At 41.8% G+C, this 21,290-nt stretch overlaps 1 protein-coding gene across 1 annotated transcript in view; it reads right to left on the reverse strand.

The window, feature by feature from the left end:
• Window positions 1-21,290, reverse strand: part of Adcy2 (adenylate cyclase 2) — a 354,940-nt gene that overhangs the window by 145,715 nt on the left and 187,935 nt on the right. The window contains exon 4 of the mRNA XM_028782705.1: window positions 19,573-19,722. Within this exon, the coding sequence (XP_028638538.1) occupies window positions 19,573-19,722 (150 nt within the window). The remainder of the gene's footprint in view (window positions 1-19,572; window positions 19,723-21,290) is intronic.

The following is a 21,290-nucleotide window of genomic DNA, read 5'->3' on the forward strand; positions in this document are numbered from 1 at the left end:
AACTAAACTAAACTAAACTAAACTAAACTAAACTAAACTAAACTAAAAATAAAATAAAATAAAATAAAATAAAATAAAATAAAATACTCCATGATATGACATAATAGATGAACATTATAACCTCTGGGTTAGAGTGAAAGTCTACATATGGGAAGAATTAAAGCATAAGGGGAAAAAGACCCATCCAAGGCAGAATTTGTTTTATTGTTAAAAATATGAAGAAAAAGAAACCTGCCATATCACCTTTCCTTAAGAGTTCATGAGAAATTGAAAATAATTTTAGAAAAATGTAAACCCATGGATGGTTTGTCAGGAAGGTACCTACTCACAATAGTCTGGAGGCCTCATTTTACACACGAGGAGACTGAACCCAGACAGCATTTAAATCGATTCTCTCAGCATTCTGACATGTCCCCTGTCTCCTTCAGCAGAAGGAGGAAGGAAAGGGGGATCCACTTCTTTGTACTTCAAATATTTCAGGAAAGAAGTAGACAACATCAGGAAACACCAGCAATTGTCAAGGACAGTCCATCCATAGCAACTGCAGATGTTTAAACTTCTACAACTGCACAGTTCACACCAAATAAGCATCCTCTAACTGGACTGAAATGGAGGCTTCCCCACACACAGACAGAAGGAAAAGATCCATGGCTTGGCACGTTGGACTCAATGTACGAGGATGTCTTATTTATATATATAAAGTCTCTGGTCTCTTTGGTAACAAAAATCTGAATTATCACATGTGACCTTTTCAAATTTAGGAACTCATGGTCCACTTTGATGAACATAAAAATCTGTCTTCTTCTTGAAAGCTGTAGGAGATTAAAGGGTAGACATTTCATGTGACTTAAACCCAATTGAATAAATTATTTAGATGTGCTTACATAGAGTATTCATATTTAAAACAATAAGATAAATTATTTATATAGATACTTTGTAGTTAAAAATTTATGTACAAACATACAGTTAGGTCTACTAGATGAGATAGCCGTCAGTTTGATAATTCCCAGGGTAAAACCATGGATTTAATAAATCAGACTTATCTTTCTCATTGTTTAGTGATATTTTGACATTAATAACAATTTAGTCTCAATTGTTGTTTTAATAGCTAATTTTCTTACAATGCTCATTTTATCCCCAACTTTTCCTCTTTTTTTAATTTGAAATGATAATCTGTCTTACTGAAGTAAAGCTTAAAATAATCCTGTTTTGTTTAACTTGTATGGATGGTGGATTTCTTAAATCCATATGCACCCTGAAGCATTGGTTTTAACCTATGTACAAATGTTGATTTGACTTGGCATGTAGACATTAAATGAAAACACTAGGCTTCATTAGTGTTAATACCCTGGCTCTCCCAGTGTCTAACATCTACTGTGGTTGAAAAAGAAGCAGATCTGACTTGTCTTGTAGCGGTAGATTAGTCTCTCCCTCCCTCCTCCACCCTTGCAGCTTTCATGATCTCTCTTACCTTAATATTAAAGAATGTTCTGTCTGCTGTGGGGATTTAGGTGCCTATTGAATAAATGAAGATTCAGGCTCTTCATTGGAGAGTCTTATCATTTATCCATAATTTTTTCTAACACAAAGACATGTCTCTAACGATTTTTATTTCCCTCTTGCTAGAAAGAGACATTGGCATTTAAGACTGTGAACTCAGTGTCTTCCAGCCCCTCCCCAATTCAACCACAGTGGTCCCATATCAATTATTAATCGGTAAAATGCCCCCACAGACTTGCCTATGGTTATCTGATACAGTCATGTTCTTGACGAGTTTCCTCCTCTCAGCTTGTACTTCTCCAGCTTTATTCAAGTTGTATAAAGCTAACCAGAACAGCCTCTGTCCTGATATAACATGTTGTATGATTCTCTTATGGTTAACCTCAGTTGCCAATTTAACAAGACCTAGAAATCATCTGGGAGATGGGACTCTGGACACTACTGTTAGGAGTTATCTTATTAGTTTAAAGGAGATGGAACCATCTGGTTATTGTGGGTGGCATCACTCCCTAGTCTAAAATCCTGAACTGTATAAATGATCTGATCATAGGCATTCATTGTTCCTTTTTTATTCCATGACCAGGTCCAAGTTGACCAACTGCTTTTTCAAGTTCCTGTTGCCTTGATTTCCATACCATGAACTGTGAGACAAAACAAGTCCTTTCTTAAGTTGCTTTTGCTAAGATACCAACATCTTCATACCAACAGAAAAAGTAACAGAGACATTTACTATCACCTGTTTTTTTGGCCATGTAAAACTCAAATATAATACATTTGGTAGACATAGATCTTTTATGTGATGATAAAAAATATATACTGGAACTCCAAATGAAGTATATGGCCATCTTTTATTTACATATTACAAAATGAGGGGTAAAATGTTGAAGTAACTTTCCTACAGTTACTCGGGTGTCAAAGGTGCAAAAGGATTTAAAACTAAGCCATGAGGACTCAGTGTCAGGCTCATAACAACTACATAACATCACCTCTCAATCATAAGTCAGGGGACATCTGTTAGGGACACTGTATTATTAACTAGGGCAAGCTGTTAACAGGCTCAGCCTCTCCTGGTATTAACTGTGCCTTGGGAGGATTAATAGGCTGCTTCTATGTGGTATGAATCTGACTAGTCTCAGAGCATGAAAGTTAAACCATGAGAGGAGCTGTGTCCACGACAAAGAGGAAACCACAGGCACAGCACCTAATGGTATAGATGACAAAACAAAGACAATAGAGGTAGGAAAGGGGATATTTAGGATTGGGATGGGTAAAGGGACGGCTGAAATGGAAACAGAGATGGAAGAATGTGGTTCAGTCAGAGGTGGAATTTGGACAATTTGCATCTATTGCATTAATGACCAAATGTCTACAGAAACAAATACCATACAGTACACAACAGAACTACAGCTGATTTGAAAGCTGGTAATAAATTCAGACAGACTGACTAGAAACTTATGACCTAGGAAAGCTCACAAACACAGATACTGAGACAAAGCATCCCTGAGGGTGTCCTAACGAGATTGGTGGTGGTGGTGGGAACAGGAAGAATGACCTAAAAGGATTTGTACAAGGGCAAAAGGATCAAAAAACTGAAATGGTACAATTGGCACTTCAAGATTCCTCATTCATACTGGCAAAGAGTGGAGGAAGCAGAAACTGTGGTTGGAATGTCGTGTATGAGAGCAGAATCGGTTTTCAATAAACAAAGAAATAAGCAAGTATCTACTCCCAAAGCCAGCAGAGCCCCCAGAGACAGACCATTACACATGCAGGATAAAATGTGTCCATTTGATCAATGCATTTAGATACTAGTTGAGCATAGACATTAAGAAGTGTTACACAAAAAATTAGTCTCTCTCTCTCTCTTTCTCTCTCTCTCTCTCTCTCTCTCTCTCTCTCTCTCTCTCTCTCTCTCTCTTTCTCTCTCTTCCAAGAAGTAAAGTGGTGAGCCAGAGGAAGCAAGAAGGAGAATATCATTGACCAGACAGCTCAAAAAGAAAATATCTTTCTCACTTCATTAAAAGAAGACCATAGACATGCATTACTGGGATCATTGAGACAAAAGTTAATTACATTGTCAAGAATTGGCGAATGCATTCCAGGATGTAACAATTCCAGAGCCCAGTGCCAGAAATAGCTTTGTCTTTGTAGAGTTGCTAGCCACTGGTCCCATAGATCCCCAAACATTACTGATTATGCTCCAGAATTCAAAACTTAAGGGACACTATGCATTTGAGTCACAGAAATGAAAATATGAAGTTGTACTTAGTACTGCCTTGGAAGCTACATCTGTATCAGGGAAGTTTTCACGGTGCTGGAAAGCACTATGCATACTGTCAGAGAAAAAATAGTAACCAGCCGTGAACCCCTGTGAGCTATGATGTCCTAAGAAAGAATCTGCCACCGTTATTGTGCGCAACACATATAATATTAAACTAATGACTTGTTTTTGTACTTATAGATTAAGACAGTGCTCGACCCTTATCGAAGAAGCTTCTGTTTTCAGTAGACGATGATCATCACAGAGGCCGACAACTGGACAAGCAGCAGAGGATGAGAGAGTGCAGAATGCTCACTGCTACACGTAACATCTTTATCGAACTGTCTCCTCCTAAGGCTAACTGCAGAAGAAAGGGTAGAAGGACTAGAAGAGCCAGAAGGTAAATGAACACCAGGCGGCAGTGTCCTCTGGATGCAGTAGAGCAGTTGCACATGTGAACTCACAGCAGCTATGACAGTGTGAGCAAGCACCCTGTGAGTTCATGCATGACCAAATCCCAGCATAGAGAGGGGAGGCGAACATGCAGTCCTACCCCTCACCGAGGAACTATTGGCAGTTGATATCTCAATCAATTTTCTTTAAGAATGTTGCCAACTACAGGTTGACCACACCCAAGTGGAAGGCCCCACACCCATGAATATATGGGCAGCACAGATTGGACTTGATCACTGAAAAAGGGAACAACCTTGATTCATGTTCACGTAGGCAACTCTGAATGAATAAAGTAGATCTCAACTAAAGGAGACTAACAGTGGTGTTTGAAAGTGATTGGATTATGTATATGATGACTTGTTCAAGTTGGGATTTCTTAACCCTATAAAGGCTCAGAAGCAGCCATGCAATTACCCCATTTTTCAGTTTTAGCAGAGTATGAAGTAGGGAATGCTCAATGTTGGGTTATATTCTAGAGGACTTTGCCCAACCGTAGGCAAATACACAGTATTCTGGGAGAACATTTAAGCAGCCAGATGTGTTGGCACACATTTTAAATCTCAACCTATAATAATATAATGGCTAACTTATCTCTTTTTTTTTTGAACTGGGGTTTGATCTTAGGCCTACAGCTTGCTAGACAAGAACTTTATTGATGACCTGTAACCCAAATCAATGGTAGCTAGTTTTGATTGTAATCTTGATGAGACATAAAATCACCCATGAGACACACCTCTGGGGGTTTCCATGGGGTATTGAGTGAGGTAGGATGACCTATTTCACAATAAGAGGTGCTTATTAGCTGGGAACCTGGATGCAAAAAGGTTCAAGGGAAAAGCAGGAATTCGCACTTGCTTCACTTCCTCTTGGGGGGAATGTACTTAATGCTGCTGCTGCTAGCACCAGACTCATTTCTTCAGATTTCCAACATGGACTGAAGGCCAGTGTCTCCTTAGGAATCTCCTAGGCCTTGGTACCATCTGGAGATCATGCTATCCAGCTTTATAGATAGAATAACCGCTAAGTTCACAATGTCTCCAGTGTGCAGACCACCACGCTGGGCTATCTGTGTATTTTTCTATGTATACGTACATATAGTTGAATTTTGGAAGTTAAAAGTAAGATGAGACTCCTGGGACCTCTTAAATTAGCAGAGCACAGAAAACTCACCAACAAGGGACGGCAGAATAGATTAACGTCTAGCCTCATGATCACCAATGCCATCCTTTATGCTGGGGTTTTCTGCTTTATTTCTTCATTTTGTATAACGTCAGTTTTAGCATGAGTTGAAGAAAGACTTAGACAGAGATTTATAGAATCTTCGAATCTTGGGGCAGATGAAATGGGTAGTTGGATTTCCCCATGACACAAAATCCTCTTTGCCTTGCTCCCTGTTAGATGCTTGGCTCTTCACTGGGACACCCATAATAATTGGTGGATTCAAAGTGATGAATGGATTCCAGAGAAGTTTGCTGAGAGAGAGGTGGATGAAGGATATGAGCCAATGATGAGCTAACAGGGTCCACCTTCCTCATATTTCATGGTTACCCCAAATAAGGAAAAAGATCTCCTCCAAATTCAAAACTTTTTATGACCCATGAAAAAAATGTATTTTCCAAACCCATCACCAGCTGAGGGGTTCATCAGCCATGATCCCCTCAGACCCAGACAACACAGACCATCATGATCTCTTTCATGGGTAAAGATAGATAACGAGAAATAGAATTATTAAACTCAATTTATACAGAACAAAGCTAAACTACCATGAAATTTGTATATTCTCTTTTTATGCATAATAATATTCTTGATCTGGCCTGTTTCATGCTGCAATCTGATAATGTTCCTTTCCCAGTCAGATAAAATTGTGAGCTCACACAAAGTAAAAGACAGTGGCTGTAAAGGCTTATATGCAGTCCTGAAATGAAAAGCATTTTCCCTTGAGGACATAAAACACATAAAACCTCAAACTTGAATTAAAGACAAGTTTAATTTTTTTACCATTAGTCATCTGCAATTTTGAGAGATTCATCGATCCTCTCTGGGGTGGGATTTCCTGCATTCATCATTCATCATATGAGCTGATGAAGTATTAATCATTAATGAAAGGCTTTTCCTGTTTTCCAACAAAGCCTTTACGTTTCCGTCACTATCTTTTCAGGACGAAAATTCCCAAGAAAGCATCCTATCACCAGGGCCTTTGTTTTCAGTCGCCCATGAGCTTCTGTTCTCTTTAATGGTGAGAACCAGTCACCCTCATGTTGCCTTGTGTCTTGAAAGAGCCACTGTGACACCCACTTCTAAGTACAAAGCCAGGCCTTGCTTTACTACTGAGGTTCATCAGCCCAGATATGAAATAGGTCAAGAATTGTACTCATCAACACAAACATCTCGGTTTAAAGCTTCATCCTCTTGCAGACTGGGATCATGACTGTATCAATGAACCAAGGGTTTGAAAAAAGATCTGGAGTGTGTGTGCGTGTATGTATCTATGTGTGTGTGTATCTATGTGTGTGTGTGTGTGTATCTATGTGTGTGTGTGTGTATCTATGTGTGTGTGTATGTATGTGTGTATGTGTGTGTGTGTGGGCTGTATATGTGTGTATCTGTGTGTGTGTGTGGTGTGTGTGTGTGGTGTGTGTGTGGTGTGTGTGTGTGTTTCAGCAGATTTATCCAGCAGGCTGCTATGACTTCAAGATTATAGTCTTTCTTTGATATACAAGTTATATAACTTATAATACATGAATAAGTTCTTTGCCCACACTACCTTCAAGGAAGAGCCAGACTGCTTCTGTAACAGACTACACAAACTTAAGTTTACAGACATCAGTCAGACAAAATAAGGCTAGAGACTAGTAGGGAAAGAGCTCGGGTCTGGAGGACAGGGGATTTCTAACACTGCTACCTACCTTTGTTTACTGTTTGAACATTGAAATAGCCAAGTATCACTCTTATGACTAATGACTAGGTGAGCTTCACTATGGGAAAGTGTCTGAGAGTTGTGGTTGGGCTCCTTCAGCATAGCCATGAGGTTTTGAATATCTAATGACAGGAGTCAGAAGAGAGAAGCAGAAATGTAGGATGGTTTCCCAAGATGGTGTTACTATGCTGGGAGGCACGAGGAGCAGAGAATGTGAAATCATAGCCCTTGTCACCTAGGAACTTGTGGTCTACCTATAGGATGCTGATCTGCTAAAACCAGATGGAGGAAGTCTCTGAGCCATACTCCCCCTCCCCATCCCCCTGAGTTACTTCATCTGTTCATCCTAGAAGGCAGTTGAGCTTTTCTGCTCCATGGGGGGATATGGACAGGAAGAGCATGGTTATAATACTACATTCACTGATATGCAGAGTTTTTATATGTGGGTAAATTGATTTGTTGTTATTGTTGTTGTTGTTGAGGCAGGTTCATTGGCAGATCTGGAACTCACTATGTAGACCAGGATGCCTGCCTCTGCCTCCCAAGTGCTGGGAGTTAAGGTGTGTTCCCCCAAGCCTGGCTTGAATGGCTGTTTTCAACACTGCCCTTGTGATGTAACTTCACTGGCTTCAAAAGCAAAGCTTCAAACTTCACTGATGCCTGAGATTTTGTCTTCACCACTTCTCTTTATTTCCCTTATAGTCTTGTGAATGCATTGTCTTCTTTCATAGGTTTTATGTCATTTATCTTTAAGTAACATTTTAATTGATTTACCTGGCCTATAACCTTTGTTAGCTAATAGCAGAGTGGATCTAATATATAGAATATATTACACACAGCAGTGTGTAATACTATAGGGAGAAACAATATTACTCCCTATCCCTTCCATAAAATGAATGATTCTGAATAAAAGAAGAAATAAGTGAGAAGACACATCATAATCCATCAGAAAATGTATGAAATACACTGGGAATAGACAATACATAATTGAAACAGTATTGTCAAAAATGATATGCACTACAATAGTGAACACATCACTGATTCCTGTGGGGTGTGAGAAGCCTTTAGCAAACAGTATTCTGCATTCTTTGCTCTTCTTCAGAGCTACTTAGAAAATGAGAGCCGTCCCCTTCAGGAGACAAGTTGTCTGTGGTTCACAGATGTGTCTTTATACCATTTCTCTCTCCTTGGGATATATACTCCAGCACCATATCAGAGAAGGTAAGAATGAGGGAAGGAGGGGGAGGGAGTCCCATGCTCACTGTGTGGCTCTTCTAAATCTCCCATTTTTTTTCTATAAAACCCCAGCTATTTCATCATCTTTTAATGTCTTACACGATTGCTCTAGGCTCCTGGAAGACACTAGTGTGTGCTGACTAGAGGGTACTGCTGACTGCTCTTCCCACCCTGACTCCTTTAGCCTTTGACATACTGGACTGATATCCTTACCCGCCTTATTATCTTGACTTGTATGACTTTGCATAATCATACCCTGCCCTTATTTTAAAAGTAAGCTTTCCCTTCTCATTTTAGAATCAGGGCTGGTTCACCTTGGAGACGGTCTCTCCTTTCCTTGAGGGGATTATTGTAGATATCTGTCTGGAGTGGTCCTGTGGGTGCACATCTCACACCCTTCCCCGCGAGCCATCTGGATGTTCTGTATTTTATTCACTTCAGCGATCTTCTACCCTGGGTATACTATGCAGATGTATAGCACCAACTTCTCCCTAGTGGCAGCTGCAGTCCAAGTACCTGGGGGCAGTGCTTGCTTGCTCCAAACACTCCAAGTAAATCTCTCTTGAGGAAAGCTTCTTTGAATCACTCCCAGACCCACATTCATTCCCTCTCCCGAGCTCCACTCTGTTGTGAGGTCCTCTCTCCTATGAGGAAACACTGTGCTGCTATTTCGTATGGTCGGTCATTAGATCTTCCCTGACCTCCAAGTCAGAGTAGGGGAACTACAGTCCCCATCCTGTAGGGATGAACGGGACCTACAAAGGGGGAAGGCCACACTGGCGATGGCTGAGTGAGCATACCACAGAAGGAAGGGGAGGGTCTGTGACCATGTTAACCGACCATCAAATATGTGGGTTTAGCAGCTTTCACAATGTAGAGTAAGCCTCTTATTAGTGGTTTTCACAATGTACAGTGAGCCTGTGATGACAGATCCAAAATGTCCCCTTTCCTGGTAAAAAACTCTAATATTATACTTATGATTAATAGCAAAAAAAGAAAATAAAAACAAAAACATGGTGGTGGTCACAGAAGCCTTTGAAAAGGGGCCACAGTTTCTCCTGTAGGTGACAGACATCAGAGGAATGGATGGTAAAACCAGAATGGCCAAGTTTTGAATTGGTGTCTAAATATTAATTATTCAAAAATTCCTTTCTATTGTTTTTTTTACTCACATCAACTTGGCTTTTCCCATTTGATCATGCCTTTCCTGTTACACATTTCTGAAAGTGTCAAGTCACCCCATCATAAAGAATGAGAAGTCATCTCCCTGAAATGCTGGAAGTTTCCAGGACATCAGCAACAGCAAAGCCGGTGTTCTTCGTAGGGCACTATTCCGAGATCTTTTAGATATTACCAACAGTGTTAGCTTGTCACAGTCTGGAGTATAGACAGATTGTCAGATGCTTCTCTCATTAGACGGGGATGTTCTGACTGGCAGAAGGTGTTGCTGAGGTTTCTCACACAGAGACAACTTCTGGAGTTTTAATTCACCCTTAGACGTTTGACTGTCATGGTAGAAAGAGATATTTACATACACTTGATCATTAAGACAGTCTCTTGTTTTATTATTATTTTTTTTATTTTAGAGGAACATCAATGTCTTTAAAAAATCGCCACACAGTTGCCAATGCTCTCTGTGAACTTGTAGAATCGTCTATGCTTCTGCTCTTCCTTAGACAACAAGGCGAGGTGGTGAGTTTTAGTATCTTCTTTCCATTTCCCTCGATCTTTCACTGAGTGTTTTCTGTTTCCCTTTGAAGAATCTTCACAGAACAACCTTTATTGTCATCTCTAAATATGGGTAAAGTCTCATTTCTTTTGACTAAATCACTTGTCTTGAAGAATGTTGACTAATTTCTCCCGGAGTTAATTTGACTTCTGAGTTTCCTGAGAATACGACATCATGTAGTGGAGTAGAAACGACTCAAGTCATCCTTTTGTTTTATCCTGATGGCTTGGGAGGGCAGACAAAGTAAAGAGACCTCTGCTGGGAGATCTCCAATCATTTTCTTCCCAACCGTGAAACAAAGTACCTGTTGTCATCTGCACTGCTTTATATTCTAGTAACGACTGCTGTATAAACAGGAATGGCCAGCTCCTGCAGAGCTGTGGCACACCAAAGAGAAAGGTGTACTGTGATCATTTCTGAAGAGGGAACAGGAAGTTCCTCTGATTAGGAAGGAGAGCTACACTGGCCCATAGGGAGAGGAGTAGGGACTCAAGAAGCAGTTTAATTCTATGCCCATTGAGCAGAATATGAGTGCTGGTTCTCCTCTAGAGCTGATGGCCTAGGCAGTTGTGAGGTCTCGGACCCTTTAATAGCATGAGGCATGAGTTCTGTGTTGTAAAGCAGAGTTTAAATCCAACCAGAAAGCAGTTTAGAATGCACACGCTCCAGTAGATGGCCCTGCAGACAAGTGCATACAGACAGCATTAAGTGGACTCGGTGGACCTAGAAACAGAATAAATGCAGTTGGAAGGGAATCCTGGTTGAAGCCTATGGGAGAAATCTAAGGGTAGTGGGATGTGAATTTGATCAAAACACATACTGATGTATTAAATTCTCAAGCAATAAATAAATGAAACGTTGTGACAGAAAGGATAGATGCTAGGTGCCCCTGTCAGGGAGGAGACACCAAAGACAACAGTGGACACTTACTAAAGCAGACACAGCGCAAGCCGGGACCAGGGGCCTTTAGTTACCAGGACCAGGGGGCCTTTAGTTATCAGGACCAGGGGGCCTTTAGTTACCAGGACCAGGGGGGCTTTAGTTACCAGGACCAGGGGGCCTTTAGTTACCAGGACCAGGGGGCCTTTAGTTACCAGGACCAGGGGGCCTTTAGTTACCAGTTTCTGCAGATGCAGGAGTTGAGCAGAGCAGGCATACCTCAGCCAAACTATAAACATGGAACAAGCTGACTCCGGCTGCTCATGTTCTGCTGTCTCTGTTGGGCGCACTGTATGATCAAGTTTCTGAAACTGATTTTGCAAGAAAATTTGCAACTTCAGTCCTCCAGGAGCTGCAGTGGGGGTGGGGGCACACACCAGTTCCAGCTCTTCCTGCTTTCCCATGTCCAGCTTGACTTTATGAGGGCGGACCACTATCGAGATGCCGTCTTGGCTTAACTGTAATGCTGAGAAAGTCTTGGGGGAACAATGATCCTTCTGGTCAGTGTATCTCTCTCTCTCTCTCTCTCTCTCTCTCTCACACACACACACACACACACACAAACGCACACACACGCACACACAAACACACACACACGCACACACACGCACACACAAACACACACACACGCACACGCACACGCACACGCACACGCACACGCACACGCACACGCACATTGTCCATTCTGCTGATAAAAAACAAGCTTGACTACAGAGAGATGGGTCTTATTTTATGTGCATGGGTGTTTTGTCTGCCTGTATGTGTTTGTGTCACATGTGTGCTTTGCCATGGAGAGTAAACAAGGTGTTGGATCCCTGAAACTGGAGTTACCTGTGGTTGTGAGCTTCCATATGGAAGCTGAGAATGGAACTCTGGTCCTCTAGATGAACAGCCACTGCTCTTAACTAGCCACAGGAACAGAATTCTTGGTTAAATTCTTTTGTCTTAACAAATCGTGAAGCTTGTGCTGTTAAAACTTAACGCACCATGAAAGGATAGATGACTCTGCAGACCACACTTCATCAACGGTCACACAAACCCAAACCCGGGCCAGGGTGGCTGCTTATTTCTGTTCGCCAATGCTAATGCAGAGTAGGGTAAGGACAGGGCTACTTCGGGGCAGCTTTAAGGGCATTCTCATAACTAGAAGTGCAGTTTAATGCTTGTAAGTGATCATTTACGACTTTCATCTAGAATTCCTTCATGATAAGGAACCTCTTCATTAACACTCCCAGGGATTGCTCCAGGAAACCCATGGAGAGTCAGCACCAGAGACAGAGGTTTTGGAAATCATACTGACTTACAAACAGTGTGGGTTTTTGCCGATTAACTTGGACAGCTTCTAAATTTGCAGGGAGAGGGAGTAAGTTGTGTGTAGAGTTCTTACGGGAATAAACAGAAAAGTGGTCAGATCCCACAAAACCATCACCCTCCAAATCCATGGGATCCATGGGATGTGTTACTTTACATATCAAGTGAGAACTTCTCTGTTTGTTTTTGAAGCAGGGTCTCATGTGCTTCGGGCTGGCCTAGAACTACAGAGCTGGATGTCACCTTGAACAAGCTTCTCCCGCTTCCTCATCCCAAGTGCTGGGATGACAGGCGTGTGCCAGTCCACTCCATTTTGTGTAATGATAGAGCTCAAACAAGGGTTTCATATCAACAGAGCCAAACTGCCAGCAACTAGGCATATTTTTGGTGTTGTTAAATTTAGGAAGAGTATCCTGGGATACCTAGGTGAAGCCAATGTTATTGAAGGGGTCATCAGAAGGAGAGACAGTAGGACCAGAGTCAGAGCAGGGGGCAGGTGGAACAGATGAAGCAGAAGGTAGGGGGATGGAGTCTATCCTGTTGCCTTTGGGGAGGAAGACAGGGGCTAAAAACTAATGGCTGTTGAAAGCTTCTAGAAGGTTAGAGAGGTAAGACAAAGTTTCCTTTTGGTCTAGAGAAGGGAGGTCAGTGGGTTTGGATTTCTAAGATCTAGACTCACCAGCTGTTTTTTTTTTTTTTTTTTTTTTTTGAGACAGGGTTTCTCTGTGTAGTTCTGGCTGTCCTGGAACTCACTCTGTAGACCAGGCTGGCCTCAAACTCAGAAATCCACCTGCCTCTGCCTCCCAAGTGCTGGGATTAAAGGCGTGCACCACCGCCTGGCTTCACCAGCTGTTTTGTGTCTATCAAGATTCCACTTGTAACATCTGCAGCCGGAATCTGATACATCATTGTATCTAAAGCCAAGCAGACCACCTGGCACCTCCCGAGAAGCCGATGAAATGCTCGTTGCTTTCTACTCCTTTCCTCCCAAAGTTTAGAGTCTACGCCTAGAGCAGCTTCAGCACAGACCCCTTAATGACTAGCACAGTGCATTTTTAAGTCTCTGTTGTCCTGTACATTTACAGATGAGTGTGCTTGCTGTCTGCCAGTCAGGGCTGCACTGAAACTGTTTGATTACTTCCTCAAACTTTGCAAGGAGGAAAGAAAGTCTAAATGCAAAGACAGAAAAAAAAAACCCATTCTACAGACCTCCCAACAGGGCTCTGAATCCAGGTATATCAGCCTCGATTGGCTAGTGTTTCTTACTGGTTGTGTGTACTGTCTGTGGAACTCACATTAAAATAAACCATGGGAAAACACATGTAATGTCTTTAAAATGACAATTTATGAGCTAATGAGGATTTGTTTTCTCTCCTTTCTAGCCCCGCCCTTCTCTCTCTCTCCTTATTCCATGTTTTATGAGCAGGGTCTCACTTTCTAGCTGAGCCTCTCCTGGAACTTGCTAAATAGCCCAGGCTGTCCTTGAATCCTTTTGCTTCACCTTGGAAACTGCTGGGATTACAGGTGTGAGTTCCTATGCCCAGTAGGCTTACCTCCCCACCCTGAAAAAGAAATCAGCGTTTACTTTCATAGAGGCTGCATCGATTTCAATTGCTATACCAGTTAAGAAAAAGGGTTTTTGTTTTGCTCTGTAGCCAGCTCTCAACAATTCCCGAGAGTCAATTACATACTCCAGAGGGAAGCTGTTCTCAGGTCTGACAGAGGAGCATCTGTTGCACCATGAGATCGATACTCAAGTGTAACTGTGGCTTTGCCTGTAGAAGCTGAAGCAGCAGACAACCATCCAAGCGCAGAGGTGAACTCATCAGCTCCCAAAGGCAGCCTTGCTTCTAACGCCTTGCCTGCATTCCTACCTCATAACAAAATAATGACTGTTGCTGCTTTTTACATGAGAGCATGTTTAGGGCAAAAAACCCCAAGCCAACAAAAAGACAAAACAAACAAATAAACAAAACAAAACAAACAACAACAAAACACATCTCCAAAAATACTCCTATCAAACCCTTTTATTTCCTACTTCCTCAAAACTTTATACAACCAATAGATGCTTTATTCATGTACTAATAGTACTGTCTCGAAGGACTTGTCATCTGCATCTAGGGAAAGAATCATAGAACTTGAATCAAATGCTTCTAGAATTGAGTGATTCTTTATACACGTCCCTGGGGCAGTAACCGTTTATACATCTCTTCCCGGACGAAGAGGGTTGTCTTCTGGGGACCCACTCTCCTCTCTTTCCTCTCTTGGGCATGAGGAGATGAATTCGTGAAGCTAATCAATATTATGGTCTCTCAGACTTGTGGGGATATCAGCTCACATTGAGGCCTCTGTCATGTGATGCTACGTTAGGTTGCAGTGTTTATTGTCTAAGTAATGACTGCAAAAATAATTTCCTAGCTAGACAGTATGGATATTCATGGACGAAGGACTTACAAGGATTTTACTAGGTACTATAGTGACCGTATAAATGAATGGAGGTTACTGGAATCAGATGACAGCAAATATCGTTCACAGCCCTAGGAAGGGAACGTGGAACCTAAGACTTTGGTTTGGATTGTGGCACCATGTGGATCTTGGGGCCTCAGGGATTAACCCTTGGTCTCTCTGTCTCTCTCCCTCTCCCTCTTCCCTCTCCCTCTCCCTCTCTTTCTCCCTCTCCCTCTCTTTCTCCCTCTCCCTCTTCCTCTCTTTCTCTCTCTATGTATATGTGTGCATGTGTGTGGTGTGTGTGTACATGAATATTTAGATTCTTGTATGTGAATTCAGTCATGTACATGTGGACCACTGCAAAGTTTGGAGAGAAGAGGACAACCCAGGTGCCAGTACCAACCTTCCACCTTATGTGAGAGAGGATGTATTTGTTCCTTTTAGCTGTTTGAGCCAGGCTGTTCCCTGTGCTCATTCAGGATTTCTCCTGTCTCTGCTTCCTATCTTCCCAAAGGAACACTGAGATTCTTATTCTGTCTGTCCTGTAGGAATTCATACTCAAGTCCTGAGAGTAAAGATTCTCGTTCTGTTCTGTCTGTCTTGTAGGAATTCATACTTAGGTCCTCATGTCTGAATGGCACGTGTTTTTAACCACTGAGCCATCTCCATAGCTCTATTTTAAGCAAGTTGAGTTCTATTTTAAGCAAGATATTTCTTTGTTTTATTTAATAATCTTTTCTGAAAGAAAAAAAAAACATCACGTATTCTCATTCTAGAAAAACATTTTCTGAATTCCTAACAGGAAAAGTATATTCCAGGGATAAGTCTCTGGAGATGGACTCCCAGCTTTTCAGACCATTAACAATTGATGGACCAAATTCTATTTTATCAAACATGTTTAACAGATGTTTCTGCTCCCTATGTCTTTCCTCTTGATTCTAGAAAGGATCTCTGCCTTCTCTTATGAAATTGCTAGTGAATCCATCTCTTTCTGCTACCTCCCAAGAGGGTCCTATAGTATTTGGTCCCTAAGAACCTGTGACCCAGGAGCTGGGTGTGGTGACTATGATCACAGAGACCTCCAGAGCACTTAGGCTCCTTGGCTCAGAGAGACAAGAATGCTATGTTCTTCCCAAGCTCTGGATCACGCCAAGGAAATATGATGTGTTGATGATGTCAGTAGCCTGAATAACTGCCTTTGTCAAAGCTGTGACTATAAACATTGGGTTCTGTAATCTGCCTACTTGGAATTTGGTTTCCTGTAGCTTTAGTGCTATTTTGAAATAGAGTCTAGAGGTGATGAGAAATAAAGTTAGCTGTTTCTATCTGGCTAACCTGATGAATCTCCAGCCTTTGATGCTTTAATTATGTGTTTGTGGGGGGGTAGTCAACATGATGTGGTTACCCATGGAAGACTGAAAAGGGCGTCAGAGCCATCAAGCTGGAGTTACGGGTAGTTGTGAGCTGTCCTATATAGGCTGGGAACTGAACTCAGGTCTTTGTAAGAGCAGCAAGTGCTCTTAACACCGGAGCCATCTTGCTGTATTTTCTTTTCAAGAAAAAACTGTCTGTTCTAAAGCATTCAAATTTTAGACTAGGTGCTTGTAGACACAACCACTGGACATACAAGGATACTGTGCTAACCTCTCAGATATCCTGATTGGCTCTACAGTCACTGCAATGAAATAACCATTACTGTATAGTGACACCCAGGCATGGAGCAATGGACTTGTTAATATTTCTAACATGAGAGGGGTGATTACACCATAAGGACTCTAGCTTGACCTTCTAACTGCATGGGTGGTGCTAACTTATGTAAGAGTCGCAAAGCTGAATCTCGTAGTATTCCAGTGAGGCACCTTTCATGACCTGAAAGTCACTCTGGGTTAGCTTCCCAGTGATGCAGATGCTTTTGAGTCGTCTGTGTTCCTGAAAAGAACACCGATAAATTCACCCATCCATGAATCTGAAATTGAATAGAATTAATTCCTTGGTTTATTGGTGATCTGTCTGTGTGAGTACATGTTTTTGTTCATTTTTTGTTTGTTTTGTTTGTGTTTTTTTGTCTCTCTAGGAAACATCAAAACAAAACACCATGTTATAGTGGAACCAACTGTGAATGAGGAACGATGTCTACTGACATTGTGGAATCTTCTAGAACCCAGAAACTAAACAAGGCAGGGCACAGGTATATAAAAGAAAAACTGAATAGCTACTTAAGTAAACGATTGTCTATGGTTTTGATATGTCTAGTAGATAGTTAAATTAGCTATTAGCAGACTTCAAGGTTGTTGGGAATGGGTCCCATTCTTCATAATCATCAGCTTGTAGAACCAGGAATGGAGACAGCAGGATTCTGATTACTGGGGGATGGGAAGGAAGAAAGGAAGAAGAAAGAAAGAAAGAAAGAAAGAAAGAAAGAAAGAAAGAAAGAAAGAGACAAAGAAAGAAAAAGAAAGGCGGGAAGGATCTGAGTACCTCTCTGGCTCCAAGAGGATACATGATATTTTGAATTTCCCAGAAGCCTGTAACATTTACTTGCTAGGCGGATGCTTTCTGGTAAGGGAAAAGAGCATTTCATTGTCCCTCCCATACGACTCAATCTGGATGGGCTGTCATTCACCTACACAGGAAAATACTGATCAGTAAGGGCTGCCAGTTGTAGAGATGTTAGAGGTGACAGTGTAAAGCCCACCTGTAGCGAGATATTACCCCCACTACATTTTACAATAAGCTCCGTAATGTGGGAGGAGCAAAGGACAGGAAGAACGGGAGGAAGGGGAGGAGCTAGGGAGGAGACATGTAGGAGCCATGGAGAACCACACACGGGTCCAGGACGGTCCTGGGTAAAGATCTATATCATATTATCATAGTAATATCATAAGGTTAGCTATTGGGAAGCAACTCTAATTGTGTGGGCAAATTGTTAATTGAACCATTTCTAACTATATAAAACCTTTGGTTAATAATTAAGCTTTAGAGTCTCATGTCTGCCAGGTACCACGGGGATGGCGGGTATTGTCTGGGGTTCAGCTAAGCTTTGTGGACACAGCGTGGTAGATTGGCAGAGCCCTCTCCCATGCTGGCATCTCGTGGGTGCCAGGGCCAGTGCTCTGGCTGGTCAGAGCCGAGCAGCGGCGAGAGCACACTGCTGCTCTTGGCCTCAGGCCTTGCCTAGTCGGGAACATGGTGACCACATAACAACAAGCCAGACTGGGCGTTGCAGTTATAAATTTGAACCGTAACACCCACCCCCAATGGAGGTCAGCACGCTGTTCTCCTCTCTCTGATTACACATTCACACTGGATAGCCGCTCTGCCCTGCCATGGTCCCTTTGGCCACTGGACACTCTCACCCCTTGAGAGGTGTCCAGTTTACTCTGTAATAAATCTGTCATTGCATGCAGTGATGCATTTCAACTGAATTCTTTCTGTAGAGACAAGCATTATGGAGATGAGAGATTTCTTCATGAGATGCAGGTATAATAACCAGGATTTACATATACATAGACAAATGAATTTAACATTAGTTGAATTAGAGGTAAAAATATTTAAAGATATCCACAAAGTTTGCCAACAGTAGCAGTGAGAACCCGATGCTCTCACCTAGACACCCAGATGCCTAGAACTACACCCAGCACAAATGCTATTCAACAAGTATTTGCTAAACAGATGAGCTGTCTTTCCCATTTGGAAAAAAAAAAAGACAACCTGATTATTATTCTCAAACCTATACACAAAGAGAAATCCAGTGCCAACACTTAAGTGATAACTTTCCCTCCTACCACCAAAAATACATTTTGATGGAATTTATAAAGATGCTAATTTAATACAACTTAATACACTCTCTATATTTAGACTAGGGTTAACATACTGTTAACAGCATAGATAACACGGCAGCCAGTCACACAGAGGAAGAACGCAGAGTTCACAGCCAGGGACAGTGATGGTCACTTTCTGTGTCATGGATACCTGGTGATGGTGAATCTCCACTGTCCATTTGACTGGGTGTAGAATCAACAGGGAAACGCACATCTGGGTATGTCTATGCAGGGTTTTCCAGTAAGGTGACAGACAATGGAAGAACTAGTTTGAATGTTGGTGGGATCACACAGTGGACTTGGGCCCCAGCTGAACACCAACATCCATCTCTCTCCACTTCCTGACTTTTGGGCACAGTGTAAGCAGCTGCCTCACACTCCTGCTACCAGACTTCCCTGCCATGACAGACAGAGCCTTTAAACTCCGAGTGCTAAACAAACCCATCCTTCCTTAAGTTGCCTACGCCAAAATTTTTCTCACAGCAATGAAAGAAGCCACTAACACAGTGTCATGCCACCACCTAAGTAAGGGATGTCCATTGCAAGACCGTGGGTGAGTTCTTCCTCCAGTGTGTCTGTTTTATATGTTTTTGCTCACTCTGGAGGACACTGCATGCTTTGCCTGCACACACCTTCCAATGCCTCTTCAGTTATGCTTTGCATTGTTTCAATACAGTGAATGTAATTCCCTACGTACATTTCTATACACCACTGTAACCATCATAGGGCAGCCACAGACAACGGCAGCAACCAGCTCCCAATGAAACAACTTCCTGATGCTAAGATGATTCAGGAGGGTGTTCATGATCAATGGAATAGAAAATAGCTGCTGCCACGTTGCCATGACGTCACAGTCCTGTTTATACCAAGACGGATGCTTGCCACTAATGTTAATTAATAGCTGGTATCCTAGAAATGCCCAAGATAGTACAGATATAGGATTAAAAACACATTTTACCTGCTGCCGTTTTTCAAATTCCAGCTTGATCCGGGACTTGATGCAATTACATGTGTCCCGATAGGTTTGCTGCAGGGCAAGTTCCATGAGGTGCTTATGGTAGGCTCCCGCCAAGTTCCCACAGATGAAAATGATCACGTTGGCTAGAATCTAAAGAGACAAAAGTGGACATTTAATATAGTAAGGATATCTTCCTTGGGGACCCAACAGAAGCAGACTGTATGTATGTCAGGAAGAATCATTAAAAAAATTTAAAAGACTCAGGGAATAATTTTTAGTTCTACTTCTCAATTGACATTGGTATTCTGGTTTGCCCAAAACAAAACAAAACAAAACAAAACAAAACAAAACAAACAAAAAATAAAGCAATCATCTCTTGGGATTCTATCCTCTATGGCATGTGTGCCCTTTAGGGTCACTCCCTGGATTTTGGACTCCATCCTTTGTTTTTTTCTGATGCAATGTGAATACGATACATGCATTTTTGCACCCAGTGCAGGGCTTGCAGCCTTATGAATTTAACACCACTCTCTTGTCTGCTATCAGGACAAATGTATATGCTCCCCATCTATTGCATTTATTTCAAGAAGAGAGCTATATGGAGGAGGGCTTCCCCAGCCAACCTGCAGTCTACCGCACTAAGACAGAGTTTCAAGTTTGCTACACAGCACCATTGTGATATGCTGATCGATGCTATCTTCACTGTAAATGAATCCACTGAACATTTATCTTGTTTATAGACAAATAAGGGAACATTTTTAACAAAAATAGCTGTGATTCTTTTGATGAGTAAAAGTGTGTTCAAAGAGTTTAATGGAAAAAGAAAAAAATATATATAAAATGAATCTGAAAATTGACCCAACTTCCCTGCCTAGAAAGAAGCCTTCTGTCCAGAAGGCTGTGTTCATCTACTTCACATTCTTATTTTAAAATCTGGTTCTAAACTTATTTTGTCAAGATGCCCATCTTGTCCATAAAGGCCAGATGGCACGTCTGCTGCAGCTGTATGCTTCGACTGTTTGATGTAACATAAAATAAAAGGTGTCCGAGATTACAGAAAAGATGTGTAGGCAGGTTTCCAAATTCTTAGTTAGTATTCAGTTCTGTGACACATTTATTTCTCTGTATGTCTACATTGCTCGACGCTACTGTGTTAGTATTCCATGTGCTCGCGTTCTGCCACAGATGTCAACCTCATGTATAAAACCGTGACTTCCTCTCTGATCATTGCTTTAGACTCAGTTACTAATAATATAAGAAGTCAAAAGCCATGCATATTTTTTGTGCTTGATTTATGCTACAAATTTGCTCTCAAGACACATTCCTTTTATATTCCCGTCAGCAGGGGGTGGCAATGGCCTACCCACTGTGCCCTTGTCATCTGGCACATGATTCGCATACTGCAAGCTCCTGAGTGCTCAAATGTGAACTCGCAGGTCTACCCAGGAGATGGACAGACACACCACATGACTGTAATTCTATCATGACAAATCACTTAGAACATTAGTAGCATCCCATAGGCATTGTTTCCAAAAGGCCTCGTGTTCCCCAGCAGACACAGTGAGCGGGAGATTTATTCCTACACCTTTGAGGTTTCTCAGATTTGAGCTCCAGAGAATTATGGGTATCGTCACTTCACCCTCTCTGACCAACAGGTTTTCTTCTAACAGTCTCATTGGAGTTTCTCTGAGTAAAATACAGAGGCCATGTAGCTTGCT

The sequence above is a fragment of the Grammomys surdaster genome, unplaced genomic scaffold (assembly GCF_004785775.1).
Source record: "Grammomys surdaster isolate TR1022 unplaced genomic scaffold, NIH_TR_1.0 843, whole genome shotgun sequence".
Taxonomy (NCBI): domain Eukaryota; kingdom Metazoa; phylum Chordata; class Mammalia; order Rodentia; family Muridae; genus Grammomys; species Grammomys surdaster.